The sequence below is a fragment of the Apodemus sylvaticus genome, chromosome 14 (assembly GCF_947179515.1).
Source record: "Apodemus sylvaticus chromosome 14, mApoSyl1.1, whole genome shotgun sequence".
Lineage (NCBI taxonomy): Eukaryota > Metazoa > Chordata > Mammalia > Rodentia > Muridae > Apodemus > Apodemus sylvaticus.
The window spans coordinates 68,893,267-68,917,456 of NC_067485.1; the positions used below are offsets into that span (position 1 = coordinate 68,893,267).

Sequence of the window (24,190 nt, forward strand, 5' to 3'; positions counted from 1 at the left end):
CTTGCAAATACGGGTTTTAAATTTGGCTTCAGTCCTGGGATTTTGAGTGAGACCATGGAACCACTGCCATGGCCAGTGTCATTTGGTTTTCCTATTGTTTTCTTCTGTAGTTTTAGAGTGTTTGTTCTTACATTGAAGCTGTAATGCATTTTGAAATGATGTTCATATCTGATGTGAACTAAGAGTCCAGTTTCATTGTTTTTCATGTAGAAATCCAGTCTTCCTTACACTATTAAAGAGACCTCCCTCTCTGCCTATTAACCTATTTTGAAAAATTATTACTCTGTGTGTGTGTATGCATGCACACGCGTGTGTGCGTGTGTGTGTGCATGTGTTCGTGTGTGTGTGTGTGTGTGTGTGTGTGTGTGTGTGTGTGTGTGTGTAGTCCGAGAAAGACTTTCAGGAACTTTCCTTCTACCATGTGGTTGACAGGATTGAATTCGGGTTGTCAGCCCTGGCAGCAAGCGCCTTCCTCACTGGGCCATCTAGGTGATGGTATTTAAGCTCAGCTGCACGCCAGGATTAATTTCTGGGTTCTCTCTTCAGTACTTCTGGTCAGCATACCACACTGCTTTATCAGAACCATGTTCTTGTTCCCATTTGTTTCTTGTCCCCATGATTACTTGGCTACTTAAGACCTTTGGTGGCTGTTTTGTGGAAATTTTAAGATTCTTTTCTCTATTTCTATGAGATGCAATATTAGAATTTTAGTAGATACTTTATTGAATCTGCAAATCACCCTGGACAGTATGAACATTATAACAATGATAATTCTTCTGCTCCATGGTTATAAGAGACTACAATGAATAATTACATATCAAAAAATACATACCCTAGAAAAATTAATTTCCTTGACAAGAACAACTATCTAATTATATTAAAGAGTAATTTAAGAAAATCAGAGGAAGGAGTACTTTCAACTCTGAATCCAACACTGCACTGACCCCTAAAGTACATTGTGGCCTCACAAGGAAAGTCAGGCAGGGTTGGTATGCCTGCCATCTCAGCACACAGGAGGCTGGGGGAATGGAGGGGAGCACGGGTTCCACACCAGGAAGGCAAAATGGCAGGAAAGGAGAGAAGCCAGTATCCTTGACGGACATAGATACAAAATTCCTCAGCAGATATGAGCACATGGAAATCAATACCATATAAAACAAATAGTGTAAATGGAATTTTTAAATGTTACTTAATAAATATCAGTTATTAATATAACCCTGCAAGGCCCCCAATAGTTGAGACAGAGTCCTATGGAATTTGTTTAATCAGTTTTAGCACAATTACTGGGTGAATTACCATTAATGTATTTTTCTATACACTAGACTGTTACTTCTCCAGCTGTGTTCCCCAAGTTCTTGCTGTTTGCATCCTGCCTGGGTTATTTCTGCTCCAGCAGTCTGTCCTTAGTGGGCATTTCCCTGAGTTATGTATTCCTAGTCCATCACATCTAATGAAGACCTCCCATTCTCTCCATCTTATTTCTCCTTCTCCTCTTTCTCCTTTTTCCTTCCTCTTTCTCTTTCTAATGGTTGCTACATGCAACCCCCAGCCACTACCTAAACCCTGCCTACTTCTAGTCTCCCCAGTAATTGGCTGTAGCCACCTTTATTTAACCAGTAGCTTTAAATTGGGGAACAAGGTTTATACAACATCATTTGGTGTACATGAGGATCTGCTTGTCAGAGGCAACCAGATCTTGGGAGCCAATCTTTAGCATTTGAATACATAGCAGCACCAGACCAACCCAATCATCCATATCCAGGATTGTGTTACTGACATATGAGGATGTTCCAGAATATACCAGTCAATAAATGTGACACATCACACCAATAGAGTGAAGGATACAAACTTTATGATTATCTTATTAGATGTGGGGTGGGGGGGGGCAAAAGCATATGACAGAATTCAATATGTTTAGATGAGAAAAACTCTTCACCAAGATTTCCTCGAAGGCATTCACTTCAGCACAGTAAAGACCTTCTGCAAGAAGCCTACAGAGTCTCATCAGTGAAATACTGAAAGCTTTTCCTCTGAGCTCTGGATGAGGACACAAACTTCTGCACTCAGTTGTTAGGTTTGCCATCCCTGTTGGATGTCCTTACCAGAGCAGTCAGCCAAGAAAAGAGGTATCCATTGGGGAGTAGAAGAAACAAAGTCACCTGATGATGGTGGGGTCTTCCATAGGAAATGCCACAGCTTGGAAACACTGGTGAAGCTAGCAGATGGAGTACAGAATGTGTCAGCTTCAATTTACAATAGCTACAAAAACATACTAGGAATAACTAAAACAAGGACTTGAAAGATCTACACTCTGAAAACCATGGTCCACCAGTGACGGAAATCAAAGGAACATGTACATGGGAAGATGCCCTCAGTCTTGAAATGGGAAAAGTAAGAGTCTTGGTTTTTAGACAAGAAAAGCCTAATTGTTTTCTTCTTCCCTCTATAGTTTAAGTAATGTTTAGAAATTTTGTGGAATTTTTAAAGTGCATCCAACTCATCTTCTCATCACTAATTGATACTACAGAAGGGTGGGTGGACAGGCAACTAGGAAAAATGAGTATCCATTTGCACAGAGTTGAAACCTCTGCTCTCAAGCTGCTCCCGGCCAGCACTGCACATGTAGTCATCCGCTGGATCCCACAGACTCCTACAGAAGAGAACTGAAGAAGGAAGGAAGGGTGGATGGATTATAAATAGTGAAGGGGGCTAATACTGATACTAGAATAAATGTAGAATATAGACAGCTAAGGAATGATACTATCACCAGTGTTAACAGTTGCTCCTGGACTCTTGAGAACTAGGGGACAATCCTAGCTTTAGCCTAGAAATACTCTGAAGGCAATATTGGTGGTGTGAATCTTAAGAAGCATTGTTTGAGAGGCTTGTTATGTCCTTAGTTAGTAGAAAGCTCACCTAGTGTGGGTGAAGTCCTGGATTCTATCCGAGCATCTTATAATCTGAAGAGAAATGCATATGTATTATTCCAATAGTCAATGGGCCAGTGCCAGAAGATCAGAAATTCAAGATCATCCTTAGCTTCATAAAGAGTATACCAACCTGGTATATGTGAGACTCTGTCCCAAAATAAAACAGTGGCCACATTGCTCTTTTCTAGTGTGGCATTACAGTCCTACATATGATTGCACTTTAGTCTTTGCTATTAGAAAAATCTAATAGTTTTGATTCCTTGAAAACTAGAGTGTTTTGTTATATTTTCTGTTAAAGTTTTGTTTCATTCGAAATTAAAGGATATTTTAAGCTATGTAATTTCTTTACATAAACATTAGTATAAAATATACTTACAGGTTATGGGTTCTCTGAATATTGATTTTTTCTATTAATTGCTTTATAGTGTTGGCATGAAATCCTTTTAGTTTTCTGTGTCTCATGTCCATCCTTGAGAAGTAAAGTTGAGCACTGGAGAGAGTTGGTGATTTCTCTGGCCACTCACATATGCTGCATTTGTTCTGTTTACAAATGACATCGTTTCTCTACCCCACTTGAATGTTCACTGTTAATATCATGATGCTATATCTGGTTAACAGTATTCATTTTATTTTTAGGATATGGCTTTAGTTGCACCTGAAGCGCCTTCGGAACAAGCCAGAAGAGTTTTTCAAACCTATGATCCAGAAGGTAAAACATTCTGTCAATACATTGTATATCTTTATGTTTGAAATATTGATACTCAGGTTTCATTCAAAAGATGAATTGGATTATTAAATGGAAAATAGGTAGCAGTTCTTTACCAAAAAAAAGAGAAAAAAACACCAAGGAGAAGCATTGAAAATAGAAATTAAAGAGACCAAGCAGCAAAGCTAGTAGACTGTGACTCCCATCAAAATCTGCCACTGAGAGTGTGTGTGTGTTTCTTCAGATTCCAACTTTCTCCTTACACTAGATGTCAAAGGTTAGGACTCACTTATGTAATAGTCTTCCTTAGTTCCTGATCTTAATAAGCATCGAATGACCAGATCAGGGGCTAGAGAAATGGCTCAGCAGTTAGAGCACTGTGCTGCTCTCATAGAAGATCCAAGTATGGTTCCTAGCACCCGTAAGTCCAGCTCCAGAGCATCTGACACTTATGGCCTACACACACACACACACACACACACACACACACACACACACAAAAATTGACAAAAAAAACTTCATGTGGGAAAAATACCATCCTGATCATTTATCTTCTGATCTCATATTTATTCAACCAACATGAGTTTTGAAAATTGCACATGTAATATCACTTATATGTCCACCGAGTAGTTTTAATGACTTCCTGTTTCTGTACTAAGTTAAACATTATACCTTAACCCTATATCTGCCTCCCTTATTCTGACATACGTTATCACATTGAAACCAAAGTTGTTAGGTCAGGGGAGTCCTTTGGAGCTTGAAGAATCTCAGTTGTTCCTGTGTCCTCTGTCTTCAGCATTAAGCCCTTTACTCTTGATACCTGTCCTTCCTCCTGGTAAGGCTGTTTTCTAAGGGTTCTGCTATCACTGCCTGGTCATGGAACAGCCTTGTTGATGAGTGACAGAAAAGGCTGAAAATGAAAATTCATTGCAATGCTAAGCCTAAAGGTTGCTTAGCCAGGAGCACTGGTGAGAAAGACCTACCTTCATTAAGGCACATTGTTATAGGAAGTTATTTGAGGGTGAAGAGCACGTTTTGCTTGTTTACTTTTTATTTAATATTTGAGTTTACATAGCCTTGCTTTACTAACACACATAAAAATTTGGAGATGAAAATCTTTTTCCTTAATACTTTTTCCCTCTAGTAGAAGCATGAGTCATCTTAGATTCCTCACCATGACAATAGAGTAAATGCCTGGGCGTGTCCTGGCAGGCCGGCCACTGCCAGTAGCACTTTTTTCTAGGACATCACATCTTATGCCTGCTTTGGTTTTTTGTTTGTTTGTGTTTTAAGACTTGCACTTATTGTGTATATGTGTATGTGTGTATGCCAAGCATGGGGCTTAGGTGATACCACATGTGTGCAGGTGCTCTCTAAGGCCAGAGAGGCTGTCAGATACCCTGAAGCTGGAATTAAAAGTGGTTGGAAGGCACCCAATGTGAATCCTGGCGTTTTCTGCAAATGCAGCAAGTGTCCTTAACTACTGAGCTGTCTCAGCCCCTGTATACTCCATCTTATAAACATAATGGTGGCTGGTATTTGTGTGGAACATTACAACTTAGAAAGCATTTTACTGGGACTTGGGTGGTGAGAGGCTCCCAGATGCCAGAGAGATCTGACAGCGCCAGAGGGATCAGCACTCGGAAAAGGTCCCTGCAGCATCTGCCATCATCACCCCCCCTACCCCCTGAAGGAGCAAACGTGCAACACCAGGTTCACAGAGACAACTTGGGGCAGGACACACTAGGGCTCCAAGGCCACCCTAGAGGAGGGCAGCACATCTGTGCCAGGGTAAACCCAGTCATCCAGAGGTGCTGAAATAGCCTTACAGGCTCACAGGAGGTTCAAACACCAGCCAGTGACAACAAGACCAACTAATGCCAAAGATAACAAGATGGCAAAAGGCAAACATAAGAACGTTACTAACAGAAATCTAAGCAATATGGCAGCATCTGAACCCAATTCTCCAACAACAGCAAGTCCTGGATACCCCAACACACCAGAAAAACAAGATTTGGATTTAAAATCAATGGTCATGATGCTGCTAGAGGAACACAAAAAGGACATAAATAAATCTCTTAAAGAAATACAGAGGAACATGAATAAGTTAGAAGCCCATATAATGGAAACACAAAAATCACTTAAAGAAATTCAGGAGAATAAGGCTCAAGAGATAGAAGCCAATAAAGAAGAAACACAAAAAAAGACTTAAAGAAATGCAGAAGAAAATGAGACAAATGGCAGAAGTCATGAAAGAGGAAACACAAAAATCTCTTAAAGAATTACAGGAAAACACAAACAAACAAATGAAGGAACTGAGCAAAACCATCCTGGATCTAAAAACAGAAGTAGAAACAACTAAGAAATCACAAAGTGAGACAACTTTGGAGATAGAAAATCTTGAGAAGAAATCAGGGGCCATAGATGCAAATATCAACAACAGAATACAAGAGATGGAAGAAAGAATCTCAGATGCCGAAGATACCATAGAAATCATTGACTCAACAGTCAAAGAAAATGCAAAATGCAAAAAGCTTGTAACCCAAAACATCCAGGAAATCCAGGACACAATGAGAAGACCAAACCTAAGGATTATAGGTATAGATGAGAGTGAGGATTTACAACTAAAAGGGCCAGCAAATATCTTCAACAAAATTATGGAAGAAAACTTTCCCAACTTAAAGAGAGAGATGAATATACATGAATATACAAGAAGCCTACAGAACTCCAAACAGACAGGACCAGAGCAGAAATACCTCCCATCACATAATAATCAAAACCCCAAATCTACTAAACAAAAAATATTAAAGGCAATAAGAGAAAAAGGCCAAGTAACATATAAAGGAAGACCTATCAGAATTACACCACACTTCTCACCAGAGACCATGAAAGATAGAAGATCCTAGGCAGATCTCATGCAGACTCTAAGAGAACACAAATGTCAGCCAAGACTACTATACCCAGAAAAACTCTCAATCACCATAGATGGAGAAACCAAGATATTCCATGACAAAACCAAATTTACACAATATCTTTCCACAAACCCAACCCTACAAAGAATAGCAAGAGGAAAACTCCAATACAAGGAAGGAAACTACACCCTGGAAAAAGCAAGATAGTAGCCTTCTTTCATCAAACCCAAAAGAAGATAACCACTCAAATATAAAAACATCAAAAATGACAGGAAGTAATCATCACTATTCCTTAATATCTCTTAACATCAATTGACTGAATTCCCCAATAAAAAGACATATACTAACAGACTGGATAAGGAAACAGGACCCTACATTTTGCTACATTACAGGAAACACATGTCAGTGTCAAATACAAAAACTACCTTAATGTAAAAGGCTGGAAGACAATTTACAAGCAAATGGTCTCAGGAAACACGCTGGAGTAGCCATTCTAATATGAGATAAAATTGACTTTCAACCTACCTAAAGTCATCAAAAGAGACACGGAGGACACTTCTTGCTAGTCAAAGGAAAAATCCACCAAGAAGAACTCTCAATTCTGAACATCTATGCTCCAAGTTCAAGGGCACCCTCATTAGTAACAGAAACTTTACTAAAGCTCAAAGCACAAATTGCACCTACACAATAATTGTGGGTGACTTCAACACTCCACTCTCCTCAATGGACCTATCAGGAAAACAGAAACTAAACAGGGACACAGTAAAACTAATTGAAGCTTTGGAAAAACTGGATTTAACTGATATTTATAGAATATTTCATCCTAAAGCAAAAGAATATACCCTTTTCTCCAGCACCTCATAGTACCTTCTCCAAAATCAACCATATAATTGGTCACAAGACAGACCTCAACAAATATAAGAAAATCGAACTAATCCCATGCCTCCTATCAGATCACTATGGAGTAAGAGTGGTCTTCAATAGCAACAAAAACAATAGAAAGCCCGCGTATACATGGAGGCTGAACAATACTCTACTCAATGATACCTTGGCCAAAGAAGAAATAAAGAAAGAAATTAAAGACTTTTTAGAATTTAACAAAAATGAAGGCACAGCATGCCCAAATCTATGGGACACAAGGAAAGCAGTGCTAAGAGGAAAACTCATAGCCCTGAGTGCCTCCAAAAAGAAAATGGAGAGAGCATACACTAGCAGCTTAACAGCATAGGTGAAAGCTCTGGAACAAATAGAAGCTAATTTACCCAGGAGGAGTAGAAGACAGGAAATCATCCAACTCAGGGCTGAAATCAATCAAGTGGAAACAAAGAGAACCATACAAGTAATCAACAAAAACGGAGCTGGTTCTTTGAGAAAATCAACAAGATAGATAAACCCTTAGCCATACTACTAAACAAAGGGCACCCTTAGCCATACTAAACAAAGGGCACAGAGACAATATCCAAATTAACAAAATTAGAAATGAAAAAGGGGATATAACAACAAAAACTGAGGAAATTCAAAAAAAATCATCAAATCCTACTACAAAAGCCTATACTCAACACAATTGGAGAATCTGGAGGAAATGGACAATTTCCTAGACAGATACCAAATACCAAAATCAGGATCAAAGAGATCATCTAAACAGTCCCATAACCCCTAAAGAAATAGAAGGGGTCATAGAAAGTCTTCCAACCAAAAAAAGCACAGGACCAGATGATTTCAGTGCAGAATTCTACCAGACCTTCAAAGAAGACCTAACACCAACATTCTTCAAACTATTCCACAAAATAGAAACAGAAAGAACACTACCCAATTCCTTCTATGAAGCCACAATTACGCTTATACCAAAACCACACAAAGATCCAACAAAGAAAGAGAACTTGAGACCAATTTCCCTTATGAACATCGATGCAAAAATACTCAATAAAATTCTTGCCAACTGAATCCAAGAACATATCAAAATGATCATTCACCATGATCAAGTAGGCTTCATCCCAGGGATGCAGGGATGGTTCAATATATGGAAATCCATCAATGCAATCCACTACATAAACAAACTCAAATAAAAAAAACCACATGGTCATTTAATTGGATGCTGAAAAAACATTTGACAAAATTCAGCACCCTTTTATGCTTAAAGTCTTGGAAAGAACAGGAATTCAAGGCCCATACCTAAACATACTAAAAGCAATATACAGCAAACCTGTAGCCAACATCAAACTAAATGGAGAGAAACTCGAAGCAATCCCACTAAAATCTAGATAAGGCTGTACCCTTTCTCCATATCTTTTCAATATTGTACTTGATGTACTAGCTAGAGCAATTAGACAACATAAGGAGGTCAAAGGGATACAAATTGGAAAGGAAGAAGTCAAACTATCACTATTTGCAGATGATATGATAGTATACTTAAGTGACCCAAAAACCTCCACCAGAAATCTACAGCTGATAAACAACTTCAGCAAAGTGGCAGGTTATAAAATCAACTCAAGCAAATCTGTACAGTAGCCTTCCTATACTCAAAGGATAAGCAGGCTGAGAAAGAAATTAGGGAAATGACACCCTTCACAAGAGCCACAAGCAATATAAAGTACCTTGGTGTGACTCTGACCAAACAAGTGAAAGATCTGTATGACAAGAACTTCAGTCTCTGAAGAAGGAAATGAAAGACCTCAGAAAATGGAAAAATCTGCCATGCTCATGAGTTGGCAGGATTAATATAGTTAAAATGGCCATCTTGCCAAAAGCAATATACAGATTCAATGCAATACCCATCAAAATTCCAACTCAGTTCTTCATAGAGTTAGAAAGAGCAATTCTCAAATGTATCTGGAATAACAAAAAACCCAGGATAGCTAAAACTATTCTCAACACCAAAAGAAATTCAGGGGGAATCAGTATTCCTGATCTCAAGCAATACTACAGAGCAATAGTGTTAAAAACTGCATGGTATCAGTACAGTGACAGGCAGGCGGATCAATGGAATAGGATTGAAGATCCAGAAATGAACCCACACACCTATGGCCACTTGATCTTTGACAAAGGAGCTGAAAACATCCAGTGGAAAAAAAGATAGCCTTTTCAACAAATGGTGCTGGTTCAACTGGAGGTCAGCATGCAGAAGAATGCAAATTGATCCATCCTTATCTCCTTGTACTAATCTTAACTCCAAGTGGATCAAGGACCTCCAGGTAAAGCCAGACACACTGAAACTAATAGAAAAGAAACTGCGCAAGACCCTTGAGGACAGCAGTAGAGGGGGAAATTTCCTGAACAGAACACCAATAGCTTATGCTCTAAGATCAAGAATTGACAAATGGAACCTCATAAAATTATAAAGTTTCTGTAAGGCAAAGGACACCATCAAAAGGACGAATTGGCAACCAACAAATTGGGAAAAGATCTTCACCAACACTACATCTGACAGAGGGTTAATATCCAATATATACAAAGAACTCAAGAAGTTAGACCCCAGAAAACCCAAATAACCCTATTAAAAAATGGGGGTGCAGAGCTAAACAAAGATTTTTCACCCGAAGAACTTTGGATGGCTGAGGAGCATCTTAAAAAATGCTCAACATCATTAGTCATTAGGGAAATGCAAATCAAAACAACCCTGAGATTTCACCTCACACCAGTCATAATGGCTAAGATTAAAAACTCAGGAGACAGCAAGTGTTGGTGAGGATATGAAGAAAGAGGAACACTCCTCCACTGCTGGTGGGGTTGCAAATTGGTACAACCACTCTGGAAATCAGTCTGGTGATTCCTCAGAAAACTGGGCTTGCACTTCCAGAGGACCCTGCTATACCACTCCTGGGCATATACCCAGAGGATTCCCCAGCATGTAATAAGGATACATGTTCTACTATGTTCATAGCAGCCCTATTTATAATAGCCAGAAGCTGGAAAGAACCCAGATGTCCCTCGATGGAGGAATGGATACAAAAAAATGTAGTATATATACACAATGCAGTACTATTCGGTCATTAGAAACAATGAATTCATGAAATTCTTAGACAAATGGATGGAGCTGGAGAACATCATACTAAGTGAGGTAATCCAGTCTCAAAAGATCAGTCATGGTATGCACTCACTGATAAGCAGATATTAGCCTAGAAACTTGGAATACCCAAGACATAATCCACATATCAAATGATGTCCAAGAACAGAGGAGTGGCCCCTGGTTCTGGAAAGGCTCAGTGCAGCAGTATAGGGCAATACCAGAACAGGGAAGTGGGAAGGGGTGGGTGGGGGAATAGGGGGAAGGAAGAGGGCTTATAGGACTTTCAGGGAGTGGGGAGCCAGGAAAGGGGAAATCATTTGAAATATAAATAAAAAATATATCAAATTTAAAAAATAAGAAAGCATTTTACCTCCTCCATGAATATATTAAAGCCATGTCATGCTTTAATTTAATATTAAACTTTTAATTTAATATTAAGTTGAATTTAATATTTATTATTTAATACTAATATTAATTTTAATATTAATTTAATTAACTGGTTCATTGTTAATATTAATAATTTATAGTGATCAGTTAGTTGTGATTTAATATTCATTTAACATTAAAGCCACATATGGGTCAGTTAGGAAGTATTTGCTATGCTGGCATCGGGAATTAAATTTACCTTCCCAGAACCCACATATAAAGGTAGCCAGCCATGTTGGTATGTGCTTGTGATTCCACTGCTGAGGACAGAGAGACAGGAAGATCTCTGACCTCATAGGCTGGACTGCTAGCCAAACTAAATCATGGAGCTCTGGGTTTACTGAGAGACCCTCCCCCATACTAAGGTGGAAAGGGAGTGAGGAAAACACCCAACATCAGCTTCTCCCCTTCCCACACATAAGTTCACACATGCCCTATGAATACAAATATACACCCACAATAACACAAACAAAACCTTTGCCATGAATCTACGAGACAGATTCTATCACCTTTTTTCCCCAGTGTTGTTAAACTAACTTTGTATGTGCCACTTTGAAAGGTACATGTGTATTTTTAAGAACCAAGAGTCCCTTCTCAATGTTCTAGACCGACCAGTCTTGGCCCTCCAAGCATCACCAGTGTCAGTGTCATGGCTGAAGTCACAGAGGTACTCAGGCCACACCAAGCATGTTGGCACTAGACTACTGCGAATAATTGGTATTGACTCTCCATGCACTTGAGCAATTAGAATAATATGTATTTTAGATTCTTCAAGATTTTAGCACCCTGCTACTTATTTTGATGTCAAACAAAGTTATGAGATCAAAGATGTATTTTTAAATTGCTAATTTCTCATTTGGAATATTATCAAAATGTTAATCTTAGCAATGCCTTATTATACCACTTTAATTACTTGGCAGGGTTTCATGATTAAATCACATATTAAAAAATGAGAATAATAAACAGCTGCTTAGACCATAGTCAGAACAATTTACCAGGCAGCAAACCCATATGCTCAAACTTTAAACCACGTCCACAGTTTTATCTGTTGATCCTGTCCTGGAAAAAAAGTATTTGGATATGGGCTTTGCTCAGGCAATTGCTATAATAGGAATTTTTCTAGAGTGGCAATAAAGTTAAAAGAATGAAGCTAGACTGATGGAAGTGCCCAGACAAAGGCAACAGAGACATTTTCTATTATGCTTCCTAAGATGCTGGCTGTCAGGTGGAGCTCCATGACAGCCAATAAGCAGCAGGGCTGTCCCAGATTAGTGTTCCGTCTGCTGGGGGCCAAAGAAAACCTGTTTCACATTTAGAGGCTCTGGGCTTTTAGCTGTGACTTAACTAAGCAAAATAATTTTTTTTCCTCTTCTTTCCAATTCATCAAAGCAAGCTTATGGGCTTGAATATCTTTGAAAGTACTTTCAAACAAGTTATTCTTTAGACTTCAAACTATTTGTAGCTGGACAGGTTGCGGTTACACTAACCCTTCAAGTTAAAATCTGTACACTTTTAATTATTACAAATGATCTGGAGCCTTTGAAACAAGGTCAGTCTGTCTTGAAAAGGGTGAATACCGTTCCAAATGACAACAAATAGGAAAGGCCTTTGTATAGTCCTGACCTGCCTAGGCTTATAAAATGAGGCATCCCGGTGAGCTACTGCTCCCTTTATTCAGTAGTTTGTTACAGGAGTAGGACTTTTAGACACATTTTTTAGAAAATTACCTAACCCTTGAAAAAAGACATGATGCTGGCTGCTAATGGGAAGTAGAGGCAGTCCCCTGGAATGAGTGTCGGTGCCTCGTGCATGGAAGGGAACAAGCTAGTGACAGTTCAGAACCACTGTCATTTCTCTGTGCCCTCCAGAGGCTTTGCTTGTGTCATTTTGGCATCAGCAGAGTTGGGACCACTTTCTGTGGTATTTTTGTGTATATACAGCCACCATTTTTGTTATAGACACTTAACTTCTTCATAATTTTTAAAACGTAAATATATTCTATCATCGCCCTGTCATCCCTCCAGATCTCCCATATGCTCTCTCAAATTCTTGTCCTCTTTTTTTCAAATGTTACATATAAGTATGTGTATATATTCCTTAATCATAAATACAGCCTGCCTAATCTGTAAAATTAGTTGTTTGTATGTATGTGACCTCGGGGCTGACCATTGTGGATATTGAACTGAAGGGCTCTTCGCCAAACAAGGCTGTGTCCTGCTTCTCCGAGCTCCCCAGTAGCTTGTAGTGCTTTGTATAGGGTAGAGTGCCCTAAGATTCCCTCCTTCCATATTACTGTGTTTATTGTTGTCTGTGTTCAGGACTTGTTTAGACAGACATGCTGGTGAGACTTCATGGAGGTAGCTTCCCTGGCATTTGTAGGAGATGAACCCTCTCGGCAGATTTTTGTTCCTCTGGCTTATACAGTCTTTCTGTCCCCTCTTGTACCATGTTCCCTGAGCCTTGCATATAGTGGTTGTGTTGCAGATATCAGTTTGGGAGCTCTTGTGTACAACATGTCATCTGCAGATAGGGATAGTTTAACTTCTTTTCCTGCTTAAAGTCCTTTAATTTCTCTCTCTTGGCTTATTGCTTCAGTTTGTGCTTCAAGAACAGTATTGAAAAGGAATGGCAGGACAGGGAAGCAGGGGAGGGTTGATTAGAGAAGGAGAGATGGCTTAAGGGACTTTCAGGGGAGGGGAGGACAGGGAAGCAAGGGAGGGTTGATTAGAGAAGGAGAGATGGCTTAAGGGACTTTTCAGGGGGAAGGAAGGAAGGAAGGAAGGAAGGAAGGAAGGAAGGAAGGAAGAAAGAAAGAAAGAAAGAGAGAGAGAGAGAGAGAGAGAGAGAGAGAGAGAGAGAGAGAGAGAGAGAGAGAGAAAGAAAGAAAGAAAGAAAGAAAGAAAGAAAGAAAGAAAGAAAGAAAGAAAGAAAGAAAGAAAGAAAAGGGGAAAGGAAAGGGGAAAGGAAAGGAAAGAGGAAAGGAAAGGAAAGAGGAAAGGAAAGGAAAAAGGAAAGGAAAGGAAAAAGGAAAGGAAAGGAAAAAGGAAAGGAAAAAGGAAAGGAAAGGAAAAAGGAAAGGAAAAAGGAAAGGAAAGGAAAAAGGAAAGGAAAGGAAAAAGGAAAGGAAAGGAAGAAAAGAAAGAAAAGAAAAGAAAAGAAAAGAAAGAAAGAAATGCTGATAGTGAGCAGCCCTTTCTTGTTTCAGTGGGATTGCTGCCAGTTTTTGTCATCTTAGGATAAAGTTAGCTATGGGTTTCTCATATATAGCTTTTAGTATGTTGAGTGTCTTAGTTTGTAAACAGATGCCATGAGCAAAGCAACTCTTACAAGGACAACATTTAGGGGCTGGCTTACATGTTCAGAGGTCCAGTATCATCAGGGCGGGAGCATAGCAGCATCCAAGCAGGCATCCCTGATGCAGGATTCAGGGTGCAGGAGTCCCTGAGAGTTCAACGTCTTCATCTGAAGGCTGCTAGCCTTAAAGCCCACACCCACAGTGACATACCTACTCCAACAAGGCCACACCTTCTGATAGTGCCACTCCCTGGGCCAAACATATCCAAACCACCACATTCTACTCCCTGGCCCCCATAGGCTTGTTCAAACACATGAGTCTATGGGTACCATATCTAAACAGAGCATAATGCAAAATACTTCCAACTTCCAAAGTCCCCATAGTCTATAGCAGTCTCAACAGTGTTAAAAAGTCCAAAGTTCAAGGTCTCTTCTGACATTCATCCAATCACTTAAATGTAATTCCCAAAGCAAAACAGGAAACCAGCTGGGCAAACTCCAAATTCTGCATCTCCATGTCTGATGGCAAAACAGTCTTCAGAGCTCTACTCCTTTTTCATCTTTGTTGACTGCAACAGACTTCTTTCTCCTGGGCTGGTTCCACTCCCTGTTAGCAGCTTTCCTCAGCAGATAGCCTACGACTCTGGCATCTGAACATCTTGGGGTCTCCAAGGGAACTTCAGTGTTACAGCTTCTTGTTTCAGTGTCTGCGATCCACGCATGATCTTCTGAGCTCCATCAAAGGGCTGGTGTCACTTCTCCAGCTCTGCCCTGTGTAGCACTCTGAGCTCAGGTTGATCCACTCTACTGCTGCTGCTGTTCTTGGTGATCATCCCATGGTACTGGCCTCTCCAATACACTGGGGTCTTCCACTGCAACTAGGCTTCTCCAGTAGCCTCTCATAGGCTCTCTTCATGGTGCCAAACCTTAACCTCTTTGCATGACTCCTTCAATCCTGGGCCATCAACTGCAACTGAGGCTGCACCTTCCTTTACCAATGGCTTTCCATGGCCTCCCACAGTGCCAAATGTCAGCTGTTCTCCATGACCCCTTCATGCCTTCAAAACCAGTACCACTTGAATGATTCTTACACATTACCAAGTCCAGCTGCAGCATGAGGTACAACCTTGACAATCTCTAAAACACAGCTTCTTTGTGCTCTCAGAAAATACTTCCCAGATTTCTTTTCACCTCAGTGATGCTGGTCTCTTCTTAATCACTGATAATTTCTTATCTCCAGCTAACCAGTATCAATTATCCCAGTAACCTACCTCTTCTATTACTAGTCTACATCTTGAGTCACTTGGCCAAAGCTGCCGAGTTCTGCTGCTTGCCAGGGCTGGAACCTGGCCCCTTGTAATATATTATCACCAGCTTTCTGTTTTCTAACTTTGACTTCCTAAGCTTGGCTGTCCTGAAACTTGCTCTGTAGATTGACCTTGAACTCAGAGCTCTGCTTGACTCTTGTCTTCTAGTACCACCCTGCCTGGGCCTAGCTTTTTATTGGCACTATTCCTCAGGATCCACATCAAAAGTCCAAGTGAAAACAATAACCAAGTAAAAATAATGCTTAACATGATATAACTATTTCTTGTTCAATGGCAAACACATAAACAATAGGCTTATCTGGGTGGGATCCTGCCCTCTATTTATCTCCTTGAACACAGGATTCAGCTCTGTTTTACCTCCTGGTGCCTGTTTATTACTTGAATTTTATACTTTTCCTTTCTGAGCTTGCTATGCTTGTTCGAAATGTTCTTCCTGAGACTTAACCAGAGAACAAAGTCTCTGTTGGACTTTCTTGAGACCTCCATTGTCAATGTAATTAATATAAATCTCTTTACCTTAGCCTCAGATATACTCTTCAGACAAGGGGCAAAAAGTAGCCGTATTCTTCACCAAAATATCTCAAGAACAGTCTCAGCCACATATTAAAATTCTTCTCCTCTGAAACTTTTAGAACCAGGCTTCCAGAGTTCAAATCACCCTCGGCAACAAAGGCTTCCATATTCCTACTAAGATAGCCCTTTAAGCCACTTAAAGCATTCCACTTAGCCCAAAGTGCCCAAATCCATAGTCTTCAAAGCAAGATCATGGTCAGGCCTATCACAGCAATACCCAGTTCCTGATACCAGCTTGTGTCTTAGTTAGGGTTTCTCTGCTGTGAACAAACACTATGACTAAGGCAACTCTTATAAGGACCATATTTAACTGGGGCTGGCTTACAAGTTCAGAGGTTCAGTCCACTATCATCAAGGTGGGAGTATGCCAGTGTCCAGGCAGGCATAGAACAGGAAAAGCTGAGACTTCTCCATCTTCATCTGAAGGCCACTAGAAGAAGACTGGCTTCCAGGCAGCTAGGACGAGCGAGGGTCTTAAAGCCCATGCCCACAGTGGCACACCTACTCCAACAAGGCCACCCTATCAATAGTGAGTGCCACTCCCTAGGCCAAACATATTCAAACCACCACAGTTGAGGTATGGTCCCTCTAGTCCTGTTCTCTCTAGACTTTTATTATGAAAGCATATAGCTCAGTACCACACTTTTTAATAGGGTTATTTGGTTCTCTGGATTCTACCTTCTTGAGTTCTTTGTAAATATTAGATATTAGCCCTCTGTCGGATTTAGGGTTGGTGAAGATCCTTTCCCAATCTGTTGGTTGATGTTTTGTCCTTTTGACAGTGTCCTTTGCCTTACTTTGTAGTTTTATGAGGTCCCATTTGTCAATTCTTGATCTTAGAGTATAAGCTATTGGTGTTCTGTTCAGGAACTTTTCCCCTGTGCCCATGTCCTCAAGGGTCTTCCCCAGTTTCTTTTCTATTAGTTTCAGTGTGTCAGGTTTTATGTGGAGGTCCTTGATCTACTTGGAGTTGAGCTTAGCAAGGAGATAAGAATGGACCGATTCGCATTCTTCTACATGCTGACCTCCAGTTGAACCAGCACCATTTGTTGAAAAGGCTATCTTTTTTCCACTGGATACTTTCAACTCCTTTGTCGAAGATCAAGTGACCATAGGTGTGTGGGTTCATTTCTGGGTCTTCAATCCTATTCCATTGATCCGCTTGCCTGACATTGTACCAATACCATGCCGTTTTTTATCACTGTTACTCTGTAGTAATGTTTGAGGTCTGGGATACTGATTTCCCCAGAAGTTCTTTTACTGTTGAGAATAGTTTTAGCTATCCTGGGTTTTTTTGTTATTCCAGATGAATTTGAGAATTGCTCTTTCTAGCTCTGAGAAGCACCTTAAGAAATGTTCAAATCATTAATCATTAGGGAAATACAAAGCAAAACAACCCTGAGATTTCACCTCACACCAGTCATAATGGCCAAGGTCAAAAAATCAGGAGACAGCAGGTGTTGGCGAGGATGTGGAGAAAGAGGAACACTCCCCCACTGCTGGTGGGATTGCAAGATGGTGCAACCACTTTGGAAATCAGTCTGGCAGTTCCTCAGAAAACTAGGCATGACACTTCAGGAGGACCCTGCTATACCACTCCTGGGCATATACCCAGAGGATTCCCTGGCATGCAATAAGGACACATGCTCCACTATGTTCATAGCAGCCCTATTTGTAGTAGCCAGAGATGGAAAGAACCCAGGTTTCCTTCAACGGAGGAATGGATACAAAAAAAAAAATGTGGTATATATACACAATGGAGTACTATCCAGCCATTAGAAACAATGAATTCATGAAAATCTTAGACAAATGGATGGAGCTGGAGAATATCTTACTAAGTGAGGTAACCCAGTCTCAAAAGATCAATCATATATACATATACATATATATATATATATATATATATATATATATATATATATATATCCACTGATAAGTGGTAGCCTAGAAATTTTGAATACCCAAGACATAATCCACATATTAAATAATGTCCAAGAGGAATGGAGGAGTGGCCCCTGGTTCTGGAAAGACTCAGTGCAGCAGTATAGGGAAATACCAGGACAGGGAAGTGGGAAGGGGTAGATGGGGAAACAGGGGGAGGGAAGAGGGCTTATGGGACTTTCGGGGAGTGGGGAGCCAGAAAAGGGGAAATCATTTGAAATGTAAATAAAGAATATATTGAATAAAAAAAAGCATATAGGATTTTTGTCAGTTTTTCTGCATATATTAAAATGATCATGTGATTTTTGTCGTTAATTCCACTTACATGACTTACTACATTTGGTGACTGCTTATGTTAAACCATCCTTACATGTTCAGCATAAAGCTATCTTGGTTATGGTAGATAATCTTCGTGATATATGCCTGCACTTGGTTTGCCAGTATTTTATTGAGGATTTTTGAGTTTGGGTTTTCCGGGGATAATGGCTTATAGTTTTCTTTTTGTGTGGGTCTTTACCTAATTTTGGTTTTCAAGTGACAGTGACTTCACAGATGGCGTATAGGATGCTCCCACTGTTTCCTTCTCTCTCTCTCCCTCTCTCTCTCTTCTTCTTCTTCTCTTCTCTCTCTCTCTCTCTCTCTCTCTCTCTCTCTCTCTCTCTCTCTCTCTCTCTCTCTCTCTGTTTGTCTTTTCTTTCTTCTGTCTTTTTATCTGTTTTTTTCCTTAGTTTTACACCATCAATTATCTAAATAGAACTGGATCATTCCATTTAGTAAAACGAAACTCACAAACAGACTTTGTGCTGGGTGGTAGTGACTTTAATCCCATCACTCTGTAGGCAGAGACAGGCATTAGTTCAGGCCAGTCTTTTCTACAGAACAAGTTCCAGAATAGCCAAGGATACAAATAGAAACTAAAAAATTGTTGTAAATAATTCTTTTCACTTGATTTCTTCATGACAATTTAAAGATTTAGCTAATGAATTACTGAGTGATGTTGTCATTTTAAGTGACAAGAGAAAGAGTTTTTACCCATTTGCAGGTTTGTGAAGCTCCTTTATTAAAAAAAGAAGTTTAAAGTTTAATTGGAGTTCTTAAGTCTTTTTTTTCCTCCATTGAAGATAAATCTTTAGCTATATATCTAAGAAAAGTCATCTGAGCAAGTACCTAGGAGCAGTGAGCTTTATTGCCAAAATGTGCATAGTTCAACTCCTGGTATTTCTATGAAGTGATCCTCACCTCTCCAGAAGCTGGTCAGGAATGATCTTCTTCCAACTTCTCTTTAATATGTTTTCCAGATAATGGATTCATAGCTGACTCCCTTCTAGAAGATGTCATGAAAGCTTTGGACCTGGTTTCAGATCCCGAGTAGTGAGTGCAACTAGAAGTGTTATTTTGATCACTCAAAAAAATTCTATCAAGTTGAATCATTATATACATTTTTACCCTTTTTCAAAAATTAAAATCTAAACAAAACAATAAAAAAAATTAGGGAAAAAGGCCCAATCCAATCTGAAGATGGAGGTTAACATACCTATTATATATACTGTTGTTTCTTGATTCTCCTTTGGGTTGCCTTGCTTTTTAAAATAAGTTTTTCACTCGAATTTGAAGTTTTTCTATCTGAAAAGACTTTTTTTTTGAGGTTTTATATATATAATTTCATTGAAAATAATGACTTTGCCTTTGTCTCAGATCACAATCTAATGGCCTTCCTCAGACCCTCTGAATCCTTTGTATACAGCGCCCAGATGATAGCAGATGATACCAGGGCTCTGAGAGTCATGTTTTAGCATCTCCTAGAGCTGAGGCTACATGGCACTGAATCTGGCTAGAGACATCATACAGATGTAACTTTCATAAAACATATTTTAAAAGTTTTACCCCTAAACACATCACTCAGTTTCCATTGCTAATAAAGCAAACAAAGAAAAACCCCGGAACTCACTTAGTCCAAACAGGTAGAGGAAATGGAGAGACAGACAGATACCCACCGAGCTCTGAGGATGGTCTCCCAACAGAGACCTTCCCAGGAAGGGCATCCTTAAACTAGCTCCAGTCCTTCTCCACTGTCTGTCCCTAAAGAGCTTGAGCCACAGACCCCCTGAGCTCTGGTGAAATACCCTGGGGAAGTTGATCAGCCGCAGTCCCCATAACTCCAAAATACGGAGTTATGGGCACTGCCTCTTACATAGTAGGCCAAGTCTAACGGCATTTGGAGTTTGCAATAGCAATGGGGAAACCTCTATGTAGACCGTTGCCGGTTCCACCCTTTGAACAGCACTCTCCATTTCCCCGCACCTAGACCCGCTCACACATGACACTGTCCACCAGCTTCCATTATACCTGGAGAGGAGCTGGACATACAGAGCTCTTCACCTCAGGTTGCTGCTGGGCCAGCAAGGGCCGTGACAGTCACTGCCATTCCCTAGATGCAGGCTTTATGTCTGAGACCTTCAAGTTAGATTGTCCACGGACGCTAAGCAGCTATCATCTAGTTCTTAAAGGAACATTTTGAAGGGCATGTTTTTATTATCTGATCTACCATTGCCTATTGCCTTGCTCCAATTCCTAGAGCCTAAAATTGTTTTTAGAAAAGTAAATGCTCCATTTGATTGTTGGATTCAGTACCTAGAGAGCAAAGAGACTGTGCCTTTGGGAGGTTCTACCCTGAGTTCATAAGCCTTGGGAGGTTCTACCCTGAGTTCATAAGCCTTGGTTCCTTATTACTTTACCTAATAAGGAACAATAGTCCAAAGTCATCGTCATAATTTAAATTTTAAATAGTAACAGATTACTCTGATTTAAAAATAGCCAAGTTTTGGCAAATTAAGTATCATTCCTGTGTATTTGTCACTAAAAAGAACAGCTCTTAGGATTTTGGCATCCAAAAGTGTAGCACCAGAAATTTAATCATGAAAGAACAAAATAATTTTGTGGGGTTTTGTATCCTTTGGTATTCACTGTTTTTCTTTTTCTTTTTTTTCTCCCTATAGTATAAGTCTCATGAAGAATAAATTAGATCCAGAAGGATTAGGAATCATACTGTTGGGTCCATTTCTTCAAGAATTTTTTCCTGATCAGGTAACATAGTATAGCAATATATTGACTCATTTGTTCTGTTGAGATGATCATCTGTGAACAGGATTTTTTTTTCCTAAAGTGTAGATATGAGACTGAGAAAAAGAAACCTATTACATAAAGGCCTTTCCATGCAGAGGTCAGGAAGACATGAGGCAATATGGCTGTGTAGTGCTTAGAAAACACACTTGTCAGTACACTGATATAGTATCTGGGCAGGGCTGGTCTGGGGTGTCTGTATAGCAGTGTGCTGCTCTGACAGCAGATGTGCCAACACACTGAGACAGTGCACAGAGGGTAACTTTGTATTCTAATACAGTGTTGCAGTGCTCGAATGTGTATGTGCCAGTATGTGGTAGAGTTTGAGTGTGTCAGCACAGTGGTGCAATGCACAAACTGATTCTGGGGGGGAGGGGGTGCATGTGTGTGTTAACGTATGTTAATGTGTGTTGATATAGCAACAATCCCCTTTCATCAGTTACATGCTGTAGGGGTCTGTGCCCTGGCACAGTTGTGTAGACTTAAGAGTATGCATGTCAGTACAGTGATACATGCGTGGTTCGTGTGTTCATGTAGCCATGTACTCCTAATTTGGAGGATTTATGTCACTACAGTGATACAGTTCTCTGAGGGTGTCAGTGTACCAGTATATTATTTAGTTCTCAGAATTCTGATGGGTGGCAGAGAATAGCATAAGACTAGAAAAGGAGGGTCAAGCCAGATGTGTGTGATAGAGACATCACATTGCTTCCTGTGAGCCTGTGCTCACACTCTCAGGACCTGAGGTTAGCATGCGTCTTAGGACATTGCCAACAAAGCGCTGGGTAGGGGCTCCTAGGAGTAAGCCTGCGTTCTAGAAGAAAAGGTGAACAGAGTGGCTTTGTTTGTAGTGGAGCAGCACTGACTCCTCTAAGAACGAGCCTTCCATTGGGCTTTGATGCCTCAGTTAACAGGCTCTGTTCTCACACCCTCAGGTTGTGCCTGCATTGGTGGCAAACCACTTCTATATCTTGGTCTATGAGAAACTTGGTCACATATCAATAGTTTAAATTGTTCCAATAGAAATGCCAATTTTGTGCAACTATGTAGTTATTTAATTTTGATGTGCTTGCTAATTTGCTATCTTGGGTACAAATCAGACTTGACCAGAGTAACCAGCACTGGTGGCATTCGGTCTTACTTAGTAGAGAGCATGGTTCCTGTTAGTTATTAGGAATAATGGAAGTGAGTCGTACAGTTCAGAGAGCAGCCAATAGTCTAACAGCATAGGAAACTGAGCTTTACAAACTTTGGAAAATAATTTGTGGGGAAAAAAAAGACAAAACAAACTTTTTTTTTCTAGCATTGAAAGGGCAATGTTAGATTATGATGTCCAGGGTATTAGCATTGGGCTTTCCTAAAAGTTCCTTTTTAGAATCTAACATACTTTAAATGTGTCAGTAGATTGTCAGTTATAGCATTATAAAGGTTTGAAGCAATATTTGAAGCTGTGGTTTTATCCCAAGAAGGCTGCTTCCAGGACATTATTGGAAATACTGATTGTTAGTATTAAGATAGTTACGAGTTCTTTCAGTTGCATGTGTGCTAATTACACGATGATGATTAATATTAGTATGACTTAATACCTCATGGAATTGGTAGTTTTATGTTTGTAGATTCTTTGAGGATGCACACAATAGGTGTGATCTTATCCACCCTAGACCTTCACCGTCACTCCCCCACATCTCCCAACGCTGTGTCCCACTGATGCCAGTAAGGGTTACTGCCTTTGTGGCAGTGTCCCTTGAGGTGGTAGAGGAATGTTCTAGCTCCCGGCTACTTCACAGGAAAGGGACTTTTCCTTCTAGTTGGTTGTACTGTGTTGAGGCCATCTTACTATTTGCTTACTTCCCTGTTGTTCTGAGCAGTGTCTCCACCAGAGCCCCGTGGAACCCGTTCTCTTTCCTTACACAACACATGTGACTCTGGTGTCTCCTTCCTTCTGAAGCAGTGTGTTCTCAGAATGGAGTGTGTACAAGCGGGTTAGAAATGCAGAGCCCTCAAGTCTCTCTGTGGATCTAGTGACTCAGGAGCTGCAGGGACAGCACAGCAGTGCTGTATGTAGCTCCTGTACGTGACCCCAGTGGAGTTGCAGCTTAGCACATTAGCACAGCTGCCTCCCTCCCAGGAGACTTTCCCACTTCTACCTATTCCCACCACGTGGGGACTCAGACCTCTGTGTCACACTTACCTTCCCACGTGCGCCACACCGCTGGTGTCCTATCTGTACTCAGTACATGCCAGCACTGTCCCTCACACCACCACCGTCCTTGGCCAGCATCCTACCTAACAGATAAGTAACAGCAGCTCAGCAAACGTGTTCAGGTAGCTAAGAGTACGTAAAGTAAATTACAAAAGCAGGCAGAGTGGCACGCATGCTTCCGCCAGCTCCAGTGGGAGGGACTGTGGGGAGAAGCCAGCCAGGCTGCTGGTTCCCAGTGAGGACAGCAGGAGCGGCCGTCGTCGTCATTAAGCATAGCCCGTATGCCTTATAAATGGGGTACAATTATCCCTTCTTTTTGATAGTGAAGATCAGAAAATTTATGAAAAGGTTTGATGTCATCCAGCGTGTACCTGGCTGACCCAAGAGCCCATCACTCTCCCTACCCGAGGGAAGAGTGCTTCCGCTCACTGCAGCCATTGTACTGTTGGCATTGCCTATCAGTTGTCCCCTAGAGAATGCAAACAGTATTCAGGGAAGAAAAATGTTTAACTTATAAGTTAAAGTCAATTTCCAAAGTCAAGAACCAAATCACTGTCATCTAAGTAATCACAGTGATCATGTGTACAATTAAGGAAACAGTCACCTAAATGATGAGAGCTTAGATTTTATCTGGGAAGTGTGACAAGTGAATCTGAAATGTAAAGTCTTCCACAATAACAACCAGTGATATAAAGTCACATAGCATTATCCTCTAACTAATTGAGAAAGCTCTTACTTACAGCCCCCAGGG

General features: G+C 40.4%; 1 protein-coding gene across 6 annotated transcripts in view; it reads left to right on the forward strand.

The window, feature by feature from the left end:
• The window catches only part of Mindy3 (MINDY lysine 48 deubiquitinase 3), an 82,221-nt gene that overhangs the window by 53,445 nt on the left and 4,586 nt on the right, over window positions 1–24,190 (forward strand). For all 6 annotated transcript variants that reach the window (XM_052156380.1, XM_052156381.1, XM_052156382.1 and 3 more), the window contains 3 exons: window positions 3,567–3,639; window positions 19,415–19,487; window positions 21,113–21,200. In XM_052156380.1, the coding sequence (XP_052012340.1) occupies window positions 3,567–3,639; window positions 19,415–19,487; window positions 21,113–21,200 (234 nt within the window). The remainder of the gene's footprint in view (window positions 1–3,566; window positions 3,640–19,414; window positions 19,488–21,112; window positions 21,201–24,190) is intronic.